The 19,434-nt window shown below is 30.0% G+C and overlaps 1 protein-coding gene and 1 long non-coding RNA gene across 2 annotated transcripts; one reads left to right on the top strand and one right to left on the bottom strand.

The window, feature by feature from the left end:
• Positions 1-4,878: 4,878 nt before the first annotated feature.
• LOC114272806 (uncharacterized) lies at positions 4,879-15,803 on the top strand. The gene is made up of 4 exons (XR_003632844.2): positions 4,879-4,994; positions 14,734-14,828; positions 15,019-15,073; positions 15,667-15,803. It is a non-coding gene; the product is annotated as an uncharacterized LOC114272806 (long non-coding RNA).
• On the bottom strand, positions 6,338-16,099 carry HSD5 (hydroxysteroid dehydrogenase 5). Its single transcript, XM_028214506.2, has 6 exons — positions 15,608-16,099; positions 14,062-14,254; positions 13,503-13,588; positions 13,178-13,309; positions 8,178-8,342; positions 6,338-6,823 (listed from the first exon to the last, which is right to left on the bottom strand). Exons 1-6 carry the CDS (start codon positions 15,788-15,790, stop codon positions 6,527-6,529), a joined length of 1,056 nt encoding a protein of 351 aa, XP_028070307.2. The 5' UTR covers positions 15,791-16,099; the 3' UTR covers positions 6,338-6,526.
• Between the last annotated feature and the right edge of the window lie 3,335 nt (positions 16,100-19,434).

The following is a 19,434-nucleotide window of genomic DNA, read 5'->3' as shown; positions in this document are numbered from 1 at the left end:
AAGCCATAATATTAAGCCATGTAGGTAGATGTTAACAATAATTAACCCATAAAATTTTACAATAAAATTTGATATGTATAAGAAATTATTAATTATAAAAATTGTTGAGAATAATAGTATCACAATCACTTGATAACATAAATAACTTGTATCAAACTAAACAAAACATTAAAAAAGAGAAATTCTATAAGCTCAGAAAAGTTATCATAAATTTACTTGGACTTTTAAATCAGTGGGGTATATTATTATTGTGGGATCAAATTATGAATAAATATCAACTTTTAATTATAATTTATAAGTAGTTTTGAAAAAAATTTAATCCAAGTTTGTTGCCTTGCTTATAAAAAGAACTTCTCAAACAAATCATTAATTGATTATGTTAGCAACTCTCTATCTTTGATTTCCTCTATCAATGACACAGTCATATCATATCAAAGTATAAATCATTCTCCATAGTTTGAATAATACTTGCATAGTTCCTACGTCATTTTAAAAAAATTAATCAAGATAAGAATGTTATAGTATTAGAAAAATTATATAAGAGAATAGTTTTAATCCATTTTATTTATAAAAAAATGATTAAAAATTATTTGAATTGTACTTGAAAAAATATAACAAATGATAGCTTTAATCATTATACACCCAAAAAAAAATTATATCGGTTACTCAAAGAAAAAATGGTCAAATACAAATAGAGTCATGAACATTGAATTAAATCATATGGGCTCTAAATTGATAGTATAATCTAGCAAATCAACTAATAATAACATAGAGATATTGACAAATATGTAGTACTTCCCTATCATTTTTGTATTAGCAAATCAACTAATAATAACATAGAGATATTGACAAATATGTAGTACTTCCCTATCATTTTTGTATTATATTCATTAATTTCATAAATTATATGAAAGTTTTATTCGTCTCGATCCTTCAATAAAATAAGGATCAAGAAAACAAATTTGATAAGAAATTGATTCTAAACTTAATTATTGAAAAAACAAAAATTTCAAAGAAAGAATTTAGAGATGGGATTGAAGAAATACTATAACGAATGACAGCCTTAAAAAAAAAAAATGATCTAATGCAAATTATTTTTAATAACTAATAGAAAGAATTTCAAATTATTACCTTTTATAAATATAGTGAAGAAAATTAATTTTGTGAGATTTTTGTGCTACCTTCTCCCATGTAGCCTTTATTATTTCATTATTAATACTATTCTCATTCAGAGCGATAATTTTTTTTTTTTTTTTTTATAATCTTTATCATTTGGTAGATAATAACAAATAATAAAAATTATCAAGAGAATGTTAAGAATTTAATAGGAGATAAGAAGTTATAGATAAGAGCATTTTATAAGATAAAAAATTTAAAATAAAAAAAGATAATATGTGATAGGAGAAAAAAAAATGAGTAAATCAAAATAAAGATTTAGATATATATGTTTTTGATAGATATATAGATTAACAAATCATATCTTTATCTAAATTTTATTATTTTAATTTTTTGAAAATCAATTATTTAATCTTTATCTTTATCTTTATCTGTAGGCCACAAAATTAATCTTTATAAATTATTTATCAATTTTTATATGTTTATGTATCTATAAGTCATGAAATTATTATTTTTAAAATTTTTATCTTTATCTATAGGTCATGAAATAAATTTTTGTAAATTATTTATGAATTTTATATGTTTATCTATAATGAAATTAATTAAAGTACGAAATGAGGGGGAAAAAAAGAGAGTAATTTTGTTTTAAAAAAAAAATCAATTATTTAATCTTTATCTTTATTTGTAGGCCATGGAATTAATTTTTATAAGTTATTTATCAACTTTTATTTGTTTATTTATGGGAAGAAATTTTAAATTATCTATAAGTTATGAAATTAATTTTTTTTTACATTAATTGTTTATTTTTTATCTTTATCTGTAGATTATAAAATTAATTTTCAGTTTTTATATGTTTATCTATATGGAGGAATTTTGAAATTCAAATCTTTATCCATAAGTAATGAAATTAATTTTAATTTTAATTAATCAAATAAATAAAAAATGAAGAAAAATAGAAAACATGAAAGACAATCAAAGAAGGTTGCCACGTAGGAAAGAGAGTGTTTTAAAATTATGAGAATTTAAGAATAAATATTTGGAGGCTTTTGACAAAATAACTACATTTGGTTATATATATAACTAGTGGTCACCCGTACGATGCACATGATTTTAGAAAGTCAATAATTACTATAAAAAAATTTGCTATTTGTTTCTATTTCTTAATATTTTTATTTGGTTTGTGTATATAAATCTTATTTCACATCATTAAAAATATTTAATATTTCACATTATTGAAAATTTTAAAAAAGTATCATACATTAGTAAATCATCACATATATAATAGCTAATTTATCTAAGAATTACTTCAGAAAATCAAAAGTAGAGTAACAAAGGCATATTATAATTAATCAAAATGACTAATATATTAAATAAAAGTAACACTAATTTTGCTTCATCAATAGTAGATATTACAATAATCATCTCATATAATATAATAAATTAAAATAAAATTAATTTTAATTCCCATTATATTTAGTTAGTGGGTGGTTAAAATTTTTTACACGCTATTTGTTTTTTCGTTATATTGATTCATTAAACACAAATAGGTTTGGAATGATTATAAAAAAATGTTTGAAAATGCATTATACTTTAATTGACAAACATAAAGAATATAAATATTTAAATTATTCAAAAAAAAATTAACATTTTAAATATGAGATATCTTCCATTTGCTCAAACTCTGAATCTAAATAAATAAATAAAAAATTTAAACAAAGAAGAAATTTGTGGTTTAGTTCTCAAAGGAAATGAGTTACTAAAAATAAATTTAATCATGAATTATTTCAATAGGATAATCAACAATAAAAAATCAACTGATGAATACATTTAAAGTATAACCCATATCCAATAAATTTTGATTCTTCATTTTCAATCTAACATCTACACCAAAAAAAAAAAATTAAACACAAATAATCAATAAGTGAGAGAGTTACAAATTGATAATAGTAGTGCTTTTATAAATATAAAAAAAAGAATAAAATCTCAATTAAATGACAAATTATTAACAAAAAGAAAGAAATAAGGAAAAATACAGATTGTAACAAAATTTTTTTTTTAAAAATAATAATGTTCATTTATACGAACTCACTTTCTTACAAATGCAAAAACTCATGCAAGTACACATTTCAAATGTAAAACAAATATTTAAGATTTTTAGGCACCGAAAAGGGATCAGAAATGGCTCAATGTTGATTGTTTTCTCCCCAATTTTCTGTTCATGGTTTCTTTTGCAGGAACTTGTTTTTATATTAAAAAGATTATGTTTAAACAAAAGATATATATGGAATTCTATCATGTTTAAAATTTGTATGGATAAGTAATTGATGATTTTAAAAGATAAAATATTAAGTTCCACTTAAAGATAAACTTTAAAAAGATTAAGTTGAAATATATAGAAATTCTAACAAACTAACAAAAGATAAATATAGATCGCTAAAAAAATTATCATCTTTTTGGAATATTTATATCCTAATCTTATTCTTTTTTTTTATTTAAATATTTTGTTATCTTTTATTTGAATTTTCATTAAATAGTTATATTTTTATTTTTGTATATTTTTTCATCTATATTTATTTGTTATTCATATATACATAATTAGCTTTTTATTTTAAAAATCATTTGACTCGTAATATTTTTTTATTTAAATTTTTTTTAATTGTTCATATATAAATAGTTAACTTTTTTATTTTTATAATTAATTGACTCGTAATATTATTTATTTATTTTTATCTTTTATTTGACTCTTTATATTATTTTGTAGTTGAAATTTGAATAGTTATCTTTTTATTTTATTTATTTTAGATTATGTTTAAACAAAAGATATATATGGAATTCTATCATGTTTAAAATTTGTGTGGATAAGTAATTGATGATTTTAAAAGATAAAATATTAAGTTCCACTTAAAGATAAACTTTAAAAAGATTAAGTTGAAATATATAGAAATTCTATAACAAACTAACAAAAGATAAATATAGATCGTTAAAAAAATTATCATCTTTTTGGGATATTTATATCCCAATCTTATTCTTTTTTTTTTTATTTAAATATTTTGTTATCTTTTACTTGAATTTTCATTAAATAGTTATATTTTTATTTTTGTATATTTTTTCATCTATATTTATTTTTTATTCATATATACATAATTACCTTTTTATTTTAAAAATCATTTGACTCGTAATATTTTTTTATTTAATTTTTTTAATTGTTCATATATAAATAGTTAACTTTTTTATTTTTATAATTAATTGACTTGTAATATTTTTTATTTATTTATTTATTTTATCTTTTATTTGACTCTTTATATTATTTTGTAGTTGAAATTTGAATAGTTATCTTTTTATTTTATTTATTTTATATTTTTATCTCTACCTCTTTGTTGCTCATATTTAAATATTTATCATTTTATTTAAATATATATAATCCTTTTGGCTTTTGAGATTTAGATAATTGACAAATGATTAAAAATTAAGAAAAGTGAGAGGGGAGACTTGAAAAGTGACACATAGGAGAGAGAATTCATAAGAATTTAGTATTAAGAGTTTGGAGAATTCTCATACTCCACTACATTTGTTTATATATATAGTATAGATATAGATATAGATATAGATAGATATAGATTCTTAGATACACTATTTTTTTTATTATAATATTATTTTGAAATATTTAGTTTTATATATATATATATATATATATTATATATTTAGTTCCGACTCTTTTATGTTTGGTTAATTATGACTATACATATATATGAAATTATTTCATTTTCTTTGGCAACTCCAGAACTCATCGAAGCACTGGGCAAAGGCACTCTTGCAGATTACGCCGCCAAACCCAACCTTCCAATATCCTTCTCCCAGGGCGGATCTTCTCAGCTCAAGTAAGTCTTTGTGAAATTCATTTCTATCTATTCATTCCTTGCTTTGTGTAACTGTATCAACTTTTTGATCTGATATTTGATTCGTTGCGACTCTGTTCCTATTGTCTCATTGTCACTATTTAAATTTTATTTAGCTGCAGTGTATATATATATATATAATGAGTGTTTTGTGATCGCTATTTGCAATGGATTCATTTATTTTCTTACTTAATTATGCAACGAAAAACGCCAGACCCATGCAATCCATATTTTTATCTATTAATTTTTGTTTTGTGATGTGAAGTAACCGTTCCTCTTCTCATCCACTCCTCTTGTATTGCTTTAAATATTCTTCTTCAATTTTTGCTCTTGGTATTTTTGCAATTATATGATCATAAAATTGAGGGCAAAATTTAATTGATGTGGACCTGCAGTTGGTTTAATTTGTAGAGAAGAGAATTACAAAGCTTGTAGTGAAGCATGATTAAAATTGTTTTCTTTAATTTTTGAAAAACTATTATAAGTGTGTGAACATATTTTATAAACAATAGGAACACGGTAGCAGTAAGAAACTTTTACTTGGATGACATTTTTTACTTTAAAATGTAATTCCGCCCTCCCAAATAAAATAAAAAAAATTACTCTGTCGACAAAGAAACTCACTATCAATTGAGATATAATTATAGAAACTCTCACATACATAAATATAAAAGAAAAATAACTCAAACTTATTCTAATACCTTTTGGCCACGTTTGTTTGGGCGGACTGGATTAGCATTCCCATGACTAATAGTCCTAGGATTACGAATCCGTTAGATTATGTATCCTATCTTAACTAATAGTCAAGTTTAAAATAATTAGTTCATACTTCAATTGTTTAACCAAATATCAGATTAATAATTTTATTGGACTATTAGTCCAATCCCAAGCTTATGTCCACCCAAACAAACTTTATTTACATAACATCTATTTATACTTAAAACAAGTTGCCATCCATATAGAACATTTATTCATATTTTAACACATATATTATATATTACAACTACATAGACAAAAAATTAGTAAATATATAAATAATATACACACTACTACAGACTTCAATATATCCTCATTCTCTAAGAATTGAATATATAGAAAATGAAACCGCTTTATTTTTCCCTTTGCCAAAGGGCCTCTAATTAATTTTGCTAACTTCCATCCTGATCTATGCTTTCATATGATCAAGGGACAGATATGGCTTGACTTTGGGCCTCCTAGTTTGGCTACTGGGGAGCTAGCTGCTATGAAATCTCAACTCTCATACCTGTTATTTTACATCTACTTCTCCCTCTTGCCATATAACATTCATGTTCAAATGGACCTTCTGCTTCAAAGTGACCAAGTGCACCCTTATTATCCATTTAAAGGAGAATACAATTTAGTTTAGTCTACTTTATTTTCCACTAAAATTTGATAAAAGGCCATTACCAAAAAAAAAAAACAAACAAACATGCACGAGTAGAAAATTCAAGTGATGCTTTGTAGTAGTAGTAAACACTTTTCTATCCCATTTTCTACTGTTGCTGAGGAGAAGGGGGCTGTTGAGATAAGGTAAATGGACCAGTGAGAAGCATCCGAGAAGGAGGACCCTCCAGAAGAGGCCTTCCTGTCCCTATGAGGGAAGTTCTCCTTGCATCATGATGATTCGCCAAAAGCAATCGAAATGTCCAACTCAGAACATTGGGTGCAAATACCCTGTAAAGAAGGAATATGTCATACCAATTTGGGAAATTCACGTAAGCATCTCCTCTGCAGGCACCTGATACTATCAACCTCGCAAACTTCTCCACAGAACCACCAGATGCATTTACCTTAATTCCCAAAAAAAAAAGAACACATTAAAATTAGATTTTTTTTTTAAATAATTTTTTTACATTTAAGTGTCTTCATAATTGGATAAATATAATTTTTAAAGTTGGATGACAAGCCATAGTGATCAAAGTATTTAAAGGTGAATACGTTTTGCAAGGTATTTTATATAAAAAAGATTAAAAATTGAAAACATTTTACCACAGAGAATGGAGAATACTCTCATCGAAGGTGAAATCGTTATTCTCATGTCCGCAAGATATAACATGCATAAGGGTATGTGATATCTGCTCGACACCCATGCTGTACCTAATTTAGACAGTTGGGTACTTTAATTTTGTATAATGTTTGAAGAAGAAGAAGAAGAAGAAGAAAAAGAAGAAAAAGAAGAAGAAGAAACCCACATTTGGTAGTAAAGAAAGTTTCCAGCCTCTCCCATGGATGAGAGACAAATTGCTTATTTTTCCTAAATTCTATTTAATTTTAAGTACATTTGTACATAATTTATATCTTATCTAAGAATATTATACAATATGAAAGGTATATAAGTGTCTATGATGCATCGCCATAACCATGTCCAACTTTTGAATATATATCCCAATGTCCTAGGAGTTGGGTTTATGAAGATCTAATGCTTGGACGTGCACCCGCCCTCAATACTCATATTTTTTCTTGGTTGGTATTTTATTTGATTTTTCTCATGAAATATAGTTACAAAACAGATTATTTCCTTGGTTCTTTTTTATGCTTAAATCATGTATGAGACTTAACAACAAACCCCTCATATGCTTATGCACAAAAAGTGTACAAGGCTCGCTTGAGACACACACTTCAAGCTATAATGCACAAGCCTTTGGAGAGTGTCGCCTAAAAATCAAAAGTATCGATGTGTTTTGCCTTAGCCTCACCTCGAAGTGAGCCTCAATAACTCCTTTTATAAAGTTGGGATAATGATACAGACCATTTTTGTTGCATAATGACAAGCATCATTAAATTTTTTATGGGCCAACTCACAATTGTGAGCCATCTATTGGGTTATGACTTGCTAGGAAGAATAAATTCCAATGAGAAAATCCTTTATGTTGGTCAAACTTTAAAAAAAAAGAAAAGAAAAAGAAGAACCGTGCGTTCTTTGTATTTTTATTGGTTTGTAGGCATGTGCACGTGCATGTATTAAAATTTTATCAACTCATCCATGCTTAATTTGTACTAGTCAACTCTTTCTGAAACATATTTCTAGTGAGTAATTAGTTTATAAGAGCACAAATTAACATTTGTTTCACAGGAAAAAAATTATCTAGATAACACAGAAGTATCTAATAATTGACAAGCAGAGCTGTTGGACAAGAAACTTACTTCTCTTTCTTCCTTCCACTGCATATCTGCACCCTCCTCCAGCATGAATTTGCCTCTATTAATTTCAGTCGCAATCCAACCATGGGTTGCAACTGTTATTCCAACATCATCTCTAAGTTCAAACCTCAGTGTCTCGTAAAAATTTATTAGAGCTGCCTTCGCTGCCTAGTTGAGCAAAACAAATGGAACTTTTAGGTGAAATGTCTAGAAAAAATTGCTCTAATGGGTTCAAGACAACCACCGAAGGAAATACAAAATAGGTAAGAACTATTCTTGCAAGGATTTTCATATTTTAATTTTATAGGCCAATGCAAAGCTACAAAGAATATTTGAGATCAATTCCAAGGAAAAGAGTAAAAACAATGAAAAACAAAAATATCGAATATCCTTTTGTTGTGTTTGTGTATGTCCTATTGAAAACCCTTGAAGTGTTGTAAAGTTTTGGGTGAACCATTGAAAACTGAATTTGACTTGGTGGATTGAAATCTGGCAAAGGAGGCCATTAGTGAATTCAAACAAGTAGCTGAATCACTATAAAAATTATTTGTGTTCATCTCTTTACGCTTGCACACTTAATTTCAGATACATATATATATATATATATACTTGTGTGTGTGTGCGTGTGTGTTTTAGATGAATGGTGTCTGTAGAATTTAATGTATAAAGAGAAATAGAGAGAGAATAAATTGTATGTATTATTGATTGATTTATATTGATATCTATTACAATGATTCATGATTCCTATATATAGAAGAGGGTGAGTGTGTAGTAGGTAAGGAGTAGGTGAAGTGGAGGTGGTAGTGGTGTAGTGAGTTAGGTTTAGTGGAGTAGGTGAGGTGGTAGTGGTGTAGTGGGTTAGGTTTAGTGGAGTAGGTTTAAGTGGGTGAAGTAGGTGGAGAGTGGGTGAAGTAGTGGGTTAGGTTTAGTAGAGTAGGTTTAAGTGGGTGAAGTAGGTGGAGAGTAGGTGGATTTTAACAGCCCCCCGCAAACTCAAGGGGGATAGGAACTAACCAACTTGAGTTTGGAGAGAGTAGCAAAACAAGAAAATACATAAAAATAAAAGAGGATAAGAGACACTGTATGGTCGTGTCAGACCATTGGTGAAGACACTGGATGGTGGTGTCATAACGTTGTAGAGGACACTGTATGGGGGTGTCATAACCATGTAGAGGACACTGTATGGTGGTGTCATAACGGTGTAGAAGACACTGGATGATTGTGTCAGACCAATGTAGAAGACAGTTTATGGGGTCATGTCGGACCGTTGTAGCAGACAATGTTGTGACAGTTGTTGTGACAGTTTACAGAGTCTTGCTGGACCCTTGTAGAAACTAACCGGAATCAATGTCGGGACAGTTTACAGAGTCTTGTCGGACCCATAAAGGAGCTAACCGGAATCAATGTCGGGACAGTTTACAAAGTCTTGTCGGACCCATAAAGGAGCTAACCGGAATCAATGTCGGGACAGTTTATAGAGTCTTGTCGGACCCATAAAGGAGCTAACCGGAATCAATGTCGAGACAGTTTACAGAGTCTTGTCGGACCCATGAAGGAGCTAACCGGAATCAATGTCGGAACAGTTTACAGAGTCTTGTCGGACCCCTAAAAAGTCGCACCCTCAAAAGGTGTGCCCAATCTTTCAAAAGGCGTGCCATCAAAAGGCGTGCCCAATCCATAAAAAGACGTGCCATCAAAATGCGTGCCCAATCCATAAAAAGACGTGCCATCAAAAGTTGCGCCCTCAAAAGGCGCGCCCACTTCATCAAAAGTCGTGCCCGACAGAAAGCGTCGAGCCATCAAAAGGTGAGCCGGAGACGCGGCGAGGCACGTGAGCGACAGAGTGGCGTGTCGGCCGCGTCGTCAGTGTCGATATAAACCAATGCGGAGGCTGTGCTTGAGGCAGAAGCGAAGAAAAAAAAAAACTTGGGAAAAAACTTCTGAAAAACTCTTCATTTTCTGAGAGAGATATTCGTTTTTCTGAGAGATTGCCTCTAAGAGCTGCAAATCTTGAAACACTCCCCTTCCGAACATTATCAGTCTGAAATTGCTATTTCGCTGAAACACTCAGCAACCCAAAAAACATGGCCTCTTCTTCCCGTTCAGCTACCCAGAATATGGCCTCTTCATCCCGTGGTCTACTCACTCTCTTTCCCGACCTCAACGAGTCAACAAGAGAGATAACTGGTGCGGAGGCCCGTGAACCTCAACCAAACACCTCTGGTTTTGCTTTGTTGAACTTTCCGATGCGGTCGGTGGAGCAAAGAATGGCAGTGCAGTCGGATGTGGAGGCCAATCAGTATACATTGAAGTCATGTGTGGAAACCATGACTGCGGTTACAAATTTGTCGAACCGGCTGCAGAGTAGGACAAATGAGGTGCAGCAGTTAAACGCCCAACTGGCTCTGCTCCAACGCATGTATAAGGATGCGCGAGCAGAGTTAAGTGTGCTAAAGGCGGAAAATAAGGAGCTGAAACGGAAGGCCACCGTGATGTTCCGATTTGGAGGTCCACCGTATGCTGTAGTGGAGGAGCAGGGAGGAGGCAACTTGCTTGGTGGTCTAGGAAGCACGGAGGCAACACCGGCAAGGACCACCCAGGACGGAGGCAAGAAGAAAAGACCGGCGGCTGAGTAGAGAAGAAAAATCCCACTGTGGGTGTGGTAGTTTTGTTTTTGTTTGTGTGGGGTTTTTTTTTTTTTTTTTTTTTGATGTAAAAGTGTGATCGGGGTTGATCCCCTGATATGAATAAAATGACAAGGTTGTGGAATGTTGGTGGTGTTATTTTGTGGTGTTGTTTTGTTTAATAAGAAAAATAAAATAAAAGAAAATAATGGATAAAGAAAATAGAGAAAAATATTTGTGGATGGGTGATAAGAAAAACAGCAGTGTGATTTTTTTTTTTTTTTTTTTGGTGGAATATAAAATAAATAATAATAAGAGAATGGAAAACGGGTGATGCTTACTAACAAGGGATAGGGAAAATATATTATAATAAAATATATATATATATATATTAAAATAAAAGAAAAGGGTGAAAGAACGTGGGTGAAATAAATTAAGAGAAAGGAGAGATATGATTAAAGTGGGTTTGAAAGTGGGAAAAGATGAGAGAGAGGGAGATAGAGTGGGTGCATGATGATGATGTTGGGTCCATGGAGAGAGAGAGAGAGGGATGTCCAAGAAGCTTGTGCTTTTGATAGTTACACATTACCCAAGCTGTATGTGAAGATGCATGTTACTGTCTTACACTTCTGCAGGCTTGGTATTCTTTGTGGGGCACTTGCAACACGTGACATTGAAAATTGTATTCGAAAATGATGACATCTCCAACATGAAACGTCTTGGAAGCAGCCCAGACCTTGTAATCAATATTCCCAATGATGGTTCAACCAGCGGAGTTCCCAACCTTGTACACTGCTGTCATTGAAACCTTCAAGCCAGCAAACATGGCTACCAACAACAGAGCCACAGCTCTACACCCCACACCCAAATCCATGGCTAAGAGAGAGAGCAAATCGGGAAAAAAACAACAGTGACGAGCAGAAAAACAGCACCAGAAACGCCAACGACGACGACGAGTAAGAGTACAACCACGGATATGTGAGAGGCGAGGTGAACGGCGATAGAGGCTAGACGATGATGCGGGTGCCGCCGCCGACATAGCGGAGGAGGGGTGTAAGAAAATGTTGAAGAAGTCAAGGTATGTGTAGAAAATAAGCGGAATAGGTTGAGGTCCGGCGGGCGGCCAAGGCGAGGTTGCCGCCCGCCGGTGAAGCGAGAAATACAAAGGTCTTAACCTTGCTCTGATACCATGTAGAATTTAATGTATAAAGAGAAATAGAGAGAGAATAAATTGTATGTATTATTGATTGATTTATATTGATATCTATTACAATGATTCATGATTCCTATATATAGAAGAGGGTGAGTGTGTAGTAGGTAAGGAGTAGGTGAAGTGGAGGTGGTAGTGGTGTAGTGAGTTAGGTTTAGTGGAGTAGGTGAGGTGGTAGTGGTGTAGTGGGTTAGGTTTAGTGGAGTAGGTTTAAGTGGGTGAAGTAGGTGGAGAGTGGGTGAAGTAGTGGGTTAGGTTTAGTGGAGTAGGTTTAAGTGGGTGAAGTAGGTGGAGAGTATGTGGATTTTAACAGTGTCTAATTCAAGAATATGCAAATTCATGTATTAAGTTTTGAGTGAGTAAAAATAGAACTTGAATGTACATGAATGTCGGTGATTGTTTTATTGTACACATGTTGAGTGAATATATGTTTTAATTGAGTAAGAAGTGTGAAATGTGTATGCATAGAGCTTTTTACTCAATATTTATCAAAGCAGCACATCATCTATAGAATTGAACTTTAAAGATTCAAGTGGTAGAACCAAAAATTAAACAAACAAATCCACTAGACAAAGATTTGACGTAAAGATCAAATTGTGAGGTATTAAAACTCACTCAACCTTGCACTTGAGTAAGAGAATTGACCCATTGAAAATAACTTTCGTGTACACAAATTGTTAAAGGCTTAATTAAAATTAGTTGTGATGAATTAGGAAAAAGGTTGAACTAACTAGCAAAAACTAAACCAACAGAACCCAAGAAGCATCCACTACATAATATTGCATGTACCCTTCATAATCAATTAATAATGGTTCCACATGGCATGTCCTTATTGGCGTTCAACAGCATACCATAGTTCTGTTGTAGCCTCAAAGAAATGTGAAAAATGTAAAATGCAAGAGACAAGATCAAACCTAGTGTTGTGGCAAATTCTCTCATTCTAATTAGGAATGCCTGTATGGGGAAGTTTTAAATGAAGACACTTTGATATGCATCAATTTTTTTTTTTTGTTCATATGTGATATGTTACTTTCTGTTTCCTTATGAAAATGAAAGCAAAATCAACTTACTCAAATTTCCTTTATTATTTTAAATATTTAAGAATATTTTGAATTCAATTCTGCAGGGGTGTTCAATCATAGCGTATTATATCATTTGCATTTACTCACAGAAAACAAGCTCATTCTTGGCAAGGGTAGCCAGTTCTCCACTGAAGCATTAACTACAATTCGGCCATGGTATTGTTGTAGGTAAGGCAGAGCAACATACGTAGGATAAACATTTCCCCAAAAGTTTATGTCCTGAAATTTTGAAAAAAAATAAAATAAAATAAATTCAAAGCCTCTTAGTAACCAATTAACATAAAGGTGCACATAATCTGAACTTTTTAATGATTAACAAATGCTTCAAAAGCAACTAAATTGGAACAATGAAGGCAACTCTAGGAAATTGCTTAGAGTTCGTGAAATTTAATATGCTAATATCAATAGTTACCATCAAAATGGGAAACACAGATGAGTCCGGAGCTTCCTCGAAGTAGAACATATGTCCTAAACTTGCCGTATTTACCAGATGATCCACTGCAGAATTTAAAGTAAATATGCAATATGTAATAGTAACAATAACAAATAAAGAAAACGGAAAAGATATGAAATATATTTATTTGGTTCACTTGGTTGGAGAAAATATTGGGTCAGAAAAGCTCAAACTGCCCTGCTGAATTGTGAGTTTCCTTTTCTTTCTTTTTTCTTTTTCCCTTCTATGTTTTTTGTGTGCATGGTTGTGTTTTTGTGTGTATGTGTTTTATTGTTAGGAAATAAATAATGTGAAATCTATTGCTAGATATCTCTGGGATCTTATTTCATTAACTAAAATGCAGAGGAAAGATTTGTTGCAATTGCCCTCTGTCCCATATGACTGATCATAAACAATTTCAAGCACACTTGCAAGCAAGTAAAATTTTTTTTGGGTTTAATATCTTGGATGTGTATTAATAATAAAGCATTGTAATTAAAAACACAATAAACTAAATAGGGCCAGCACTGAGACTTACGACGGCCGTAGAAGTTGATGGTCTCGTTGACAAATCTCCTACATTCATCTTCCTTGACAACATCCGCAGCCATTATCATGACATGCTTCGCACCCATCTGTCTTGCATTCTCTCCGATCCCTCTCAGCCTATGCTCTCTCCGAGCTACCAATACAAGATTGGTTCTCTTCTTCGCATATTCATATGCAATTTGCTGATATTACACAAACAAAAGGGAGGGGGGGGGGGGGGGGGGGATTTTATAACATAATCATTATAAAATTGCATGCAATTTGCAGGTGATCGAGTGATGCTAACATGAGTGAAGGTACATGAGTGTGCATAACAATTTTGAATCATTATTTGTGCTGCATTCTCAGCGATTAGGTTATGATTCTGGTCACCTAAGATGTGCAAGTGCTGTTGCTGTGATTGTTATGGGTGTGAAGTTTCTTATAAGTCATTTCCATTCTTGTTAGACTAGTTAAATCCATTGAAGTTGTATTAGGGTGGCTCATTAGCCCAATAAACCCTCAACTTTCAATATGAGGGAAGATGGCACTTGAGTCACTCAACTGTTCTGCCTTGGTTACTGACAAAGTGACTGTTCATTCAATTTGAATTTATTGGTTCATAGTAGTTAAAATAATTTAAATCATTCCATGTATCTATCTATGTATCTATATGAAGCAGTGTAATGGTAGCTACTTTCTGCCAGAATTTGAGGTTGAATGTTGGAGACAAACCCTCAGATCTTGATCCATACCAGGCAATGAAAATAAGTAATGGTAAGATGATGAAGCACTTAATTAACTAGGAAGCTCTTTTTTAATCCCTTTTTCTTTTTAATTTAGAATCTCTCTCTCTCTCTCTCTCTCTCTCTCTCTCTCTCTCTCTCTCTCTCTCTCTGGGTAAGATGATTGAGCACATAATTCACTATTTTTAACATTTCAGAATTTTTCTTATTTTTCGTGCCAGCTAATGGCTCAGTTGGTCAGTCTTGTACGACTCGAGCTTCTCCAACTTGTCAAAGGTAATGATTGATTATTTACTTGTTTAGCTGTTATTTCTTCCTGAGCCCTTTTTTGTAATGATGATTGGTCGGTTTGTCTTATTAGAACTTCTTATATGATTAGTTGTTCAATTAATGTAATAATCCTCATATTTGTAAAAATTCTATTGACAAAATAATAATAATAATAATAATTATTATTATTATTATTTATTATGCCATGGAAACAGGTACTGAAAGATAGCCACTTCCAACAACTAGGCTTGAACTTTTTTTCAGAGTCATATCTGGAATCGAAAATCCTATTTGGGCAATCAATTTGTTCGCAATTGAATTCTAACTGTAATCTAAAACTGAAAACTCCGACCGACCCTCATTAAAATTGAGATGGGAATGATCCCTTCCACTACTACTTAAGGTAGTCTATATATTGAAATTTTATATAAAATAAATAAATAAAAGTAAACATAACAATAGAGAGAAGAAAAAGAAAAAGAAAAAGAGGTTAATTAAAGAAAAGAAAAGAAAAGAAAAGAAAAGAGAAAAGAGAAAGACCTCGCCAATGGCAGAAGCAGCACCAGTGATGATAACGACTTTATCTTCCATATCTTCAGGGAAGAAGGTGTTGTAAGCCCACTCACAAGCGTTGATGAAAGTCAAGGCTGGCCATGCAACTGCTAACATCACCCAGCTTGCTGGTGGTACCACCAAATTCATCACTGAGTTTATCAAATCCATTCTTAATCTGCAAATTCTTCAAGTTGAGAGAGACACAGACAGAGAGAAACAGGGTTTGGGTTTGGAGTTGTTTCGAGATAAGAATTGAAGAAGAAGAAGAAGAAAGAATAATTAAATCATAGATATGGCGGAGGAAAGGAGGGGGTTTGACATTTAGTGCTAGAAGATGAACAGCAGAGTCACTCCATGCAGAGGCAGCTGTGTACACGTGTTGGACTGCAGAAGAGGCTCTCATCTTGTGACGAATGTTGCACTTCTTTGGACCCTTCTGCATGTTGATCATAACATTGCTCTTCTTCTTCTTCTTCTTCTTCTGACGAATGGAATGCTGCACTTATTATTATTATTATTATTATTATTATTATTATTATTATTATTATTATTATTATTATTATTATTATTTTATTTTTAACATTTTAAAATATATAATATACATATTCCCTTTTTTGGGTTGGGTTGGGTTATAATTTCAACCCCAACATATTCATATTCATAGTCACCTCTTGGCCAATGTTATTTAAGGAGATGGATGGATTGATAGTTGAGGGGAAATTCTATTTTCAGATAACTTAATGAAATTTTTATTACAATTTTATCTTAAAATAAAATGATCATAATGGACAACACTATACACGCTAAATATTAAAACTAAGTTTTTTCTATACATATTTTTTGAAAGCAATAATTCAATGCACATCTTTTGGAAAAACAAAAAATTAAAACCTATATTGTTCTTCCATTGTTTCTTCCTTCTTCCATTTCTACACTCTATTGTCCTCCATTACAACTATTACAACGATGAAAATGTGAGTTTTATGTGAAAAAATTATTATTATTATTTTCCTGTTTGCGATTCTCATTTGACAACCTAGTGCTGAAAATTTTCATTATGTTCGGAAATCAACTGCTGAGATAATTTCATAATTTTTGAAATTAACTTATGAAAAATATAAATTAATTCGGTTTTTAATTGTCGAAATTTATTTGAAAGTACAAAATCGAACGAATATAAAAATTCCGGAAGTACAAAACCAAATAAACCCATTTGATTAAGAAAACTAGTACCAAATGGATTATTTTTGTCTCATCGCCAACCAATATTGAACTATTATCGAAAATGATAAATTTATAACTTATTTTTACATATATATATATTATTAAAAGTATGTTTTTTTCATGCTTAGGTGACATATTATAAAGGTTTACTTTTTTCTAAGAGAGTTACGTCAGTATGTATTTTCTTAATTATATATAGAGTTCTATACAAACTTAAACATAATTTAAATTATACTAATTTTACCTATTTTATATGGACTCTATTTGACAAATATTTATTTTTCATATATTTTTCATAATAAATTGAGATAATCCACAAACCCAAGACCAATTTTACGTCTCACATTTTTCTTCTTAATTTTTTCAAGGCTATTCAGATTTTTTTAAAAAAATTTTCTGTGTATTATTCTATAATCAATATCAATTCTATATTATGAATTTGTCGTTTAAATTTTATAGTAATTCTATATATGAAATTATACTTCATTTCTTATATTATTTTATATAATCACAACTCACATAAGGAAAAATTTGCACAACAATAATACTCTCAGAAAACTTATAAAGTTTGAATTTACTGCTTGAGTTACTTTTTTAATTGTTGAACAATAAGTTTTTTTATGTTTTAATATCATATTACAGATGATTAATCATTTCACAAACTGAGATGTATCTATCGTTTAGATGTTTTCATTATTTTTTCTTTTTGGGTTTAGATATTATTATGTGATTCTTTCTTGGTTAGTCATTGTTGAATTTCTTTTTATATAATTGATATTTTAACTTAATTAAAAGTGGTTATTTTACAATTTGTAATTTAATATATATATATATATAATTATTATATGATAATCCAACTATAACATATTTATATTAATTTTTTTAATGAATTTTATATAATTTATATTTCTACATATTTTTATTTTTCAAATAAATATAAAAGAAAATGAAATAATTAGAATTACTTTTAATTTTTTGGTACTAATTCTTCTTTTAATTTAACTATTATTTTTAATATCAAAATGAGTATTTATTTTATTATTTTACAATTTAATATACATCATACAAAATTATTATAGGATAATGACACTTTTATAATACGATAGAACTAAAATTAATATATATAAGTATTCAAGTAACAATTTTATAGAATGATAGTGCCAACATTATCAAAATAAATAATTAAAATCATTAAAATTAAAATTAAAATTATTTTTTTATAATACACATTGTACCACCAAATATATTTTTTAAAAAGATAATATGTGCATTGCATGGGTTAATGCTAATTTATTCCAATAACTATAAAATGAAAAAATGAGATGGAGATACACATTCCTTACCCTTCAAAATGCAGTGGAGCTCAATGTAGGTATTTAATGGAGTCATGTTTTGGTGGAAAGAGCTAAATTGCCAAAAGATGTCTGAGATCACTAGAGATGGTACTTAACGAATGTTGTACAAAGTGAATGATTCAGGGGTTTGAAGGTGTAGTGGGTGAAAAAATCTATTTGAGCAGTGTGTATACATATTATGAGTTAAAATAATAGTTGAAACATTTATGCTGTGTTTGGTTGAGGGATTTGAAAAGAGAAATGAAAAAGGTAGGTAAAATGTGAATAAAACATACTTATATTTTACCTAGTTTCACATGCCTTTTCCATTTTCTTTTCCAAATCTCTCTCTAAATCCTCCAACCAAACACAGTGGTAGTGAATATATAATTAAATTCATAACTTTGTGAATTAAAATATGATGCATCGAGAGATTAAAGGAGATGTGAAAATAAAATTTCCCATAGTGAAGCCTTTCTTTCAGCTGAATAGCACAGCATTGTTATTTGTTGATTAGTATTTATTAGTATTAAACTATGACTTTGGAATGAACTTCTCATCACACCATATGCCTTGTGTTAACTGTATTCCTACGTTATGTAAATTAAAATTTTAAAAATTCAAATTAATCATGATGTAATTATAAAATTTATTATATTTTTTTAGGTAAATTATAATAAATTTGTTTAAATTATGATTCATTTACATTTTGCCCCCCTTAAATTTTAAAACTAAATATTTCACCACCTTAAAATATTTTTTATTATAATTAACCACTTCCATTAGGATTCTATTAACAATTTACACAAAATCAAGTCATGTGTCAGATACATGACACATTTATTAAATTTTTATGCCAATAATATTCTTATCTAGTATTCGATAAGTGTGTCATATACTTAGAGGTGGTTTGAGATATTTTAAATAAGTGTACTTTTTGATTTTTTATAATAAAAAAAATATATGTAAAAAAAATAGAGAAAGTGATTAGAAAAATAAAAATGAGATGTTAATTGATATGACTCAAATAAGTGTATGTAATTTTTTAGTTTATCCCAAATACCTACTATCTATAACCTGATTCTAGTCTCTAATAAAATCATAATAAAATAAATTTAATGTAATAAAAAATAATTTAAAATAGTTTAGAATTTACTATTAAATTTTAAAATTTAAAAAGACAAAGTGTAAGTGATTTATAATTAAAAAATAAAATAAAATTTAATAGTGTAATTTTTTTTTTCTTTTTTGTTT

The sequence above is a fragment of the Camellia sinensis genome, chromosome 12, assembly GCF_055761805.1.
Source record: "Camellia sinensis isolate YWXY chromosome 12, ASM5576180v1, whole genome shotgun sequence".
Classification (NCBI taxonomy): Eukaryota; Viridiplantae; Streptophyta; class Magnoliopsida; order Ericales; family Theaceae; genus Camellia; species Camellia sinensis.
Note: the sequence above shows the minus strand (reverse complement) of the source record. Positions and strands in the feature narration are given on the sequence as shown.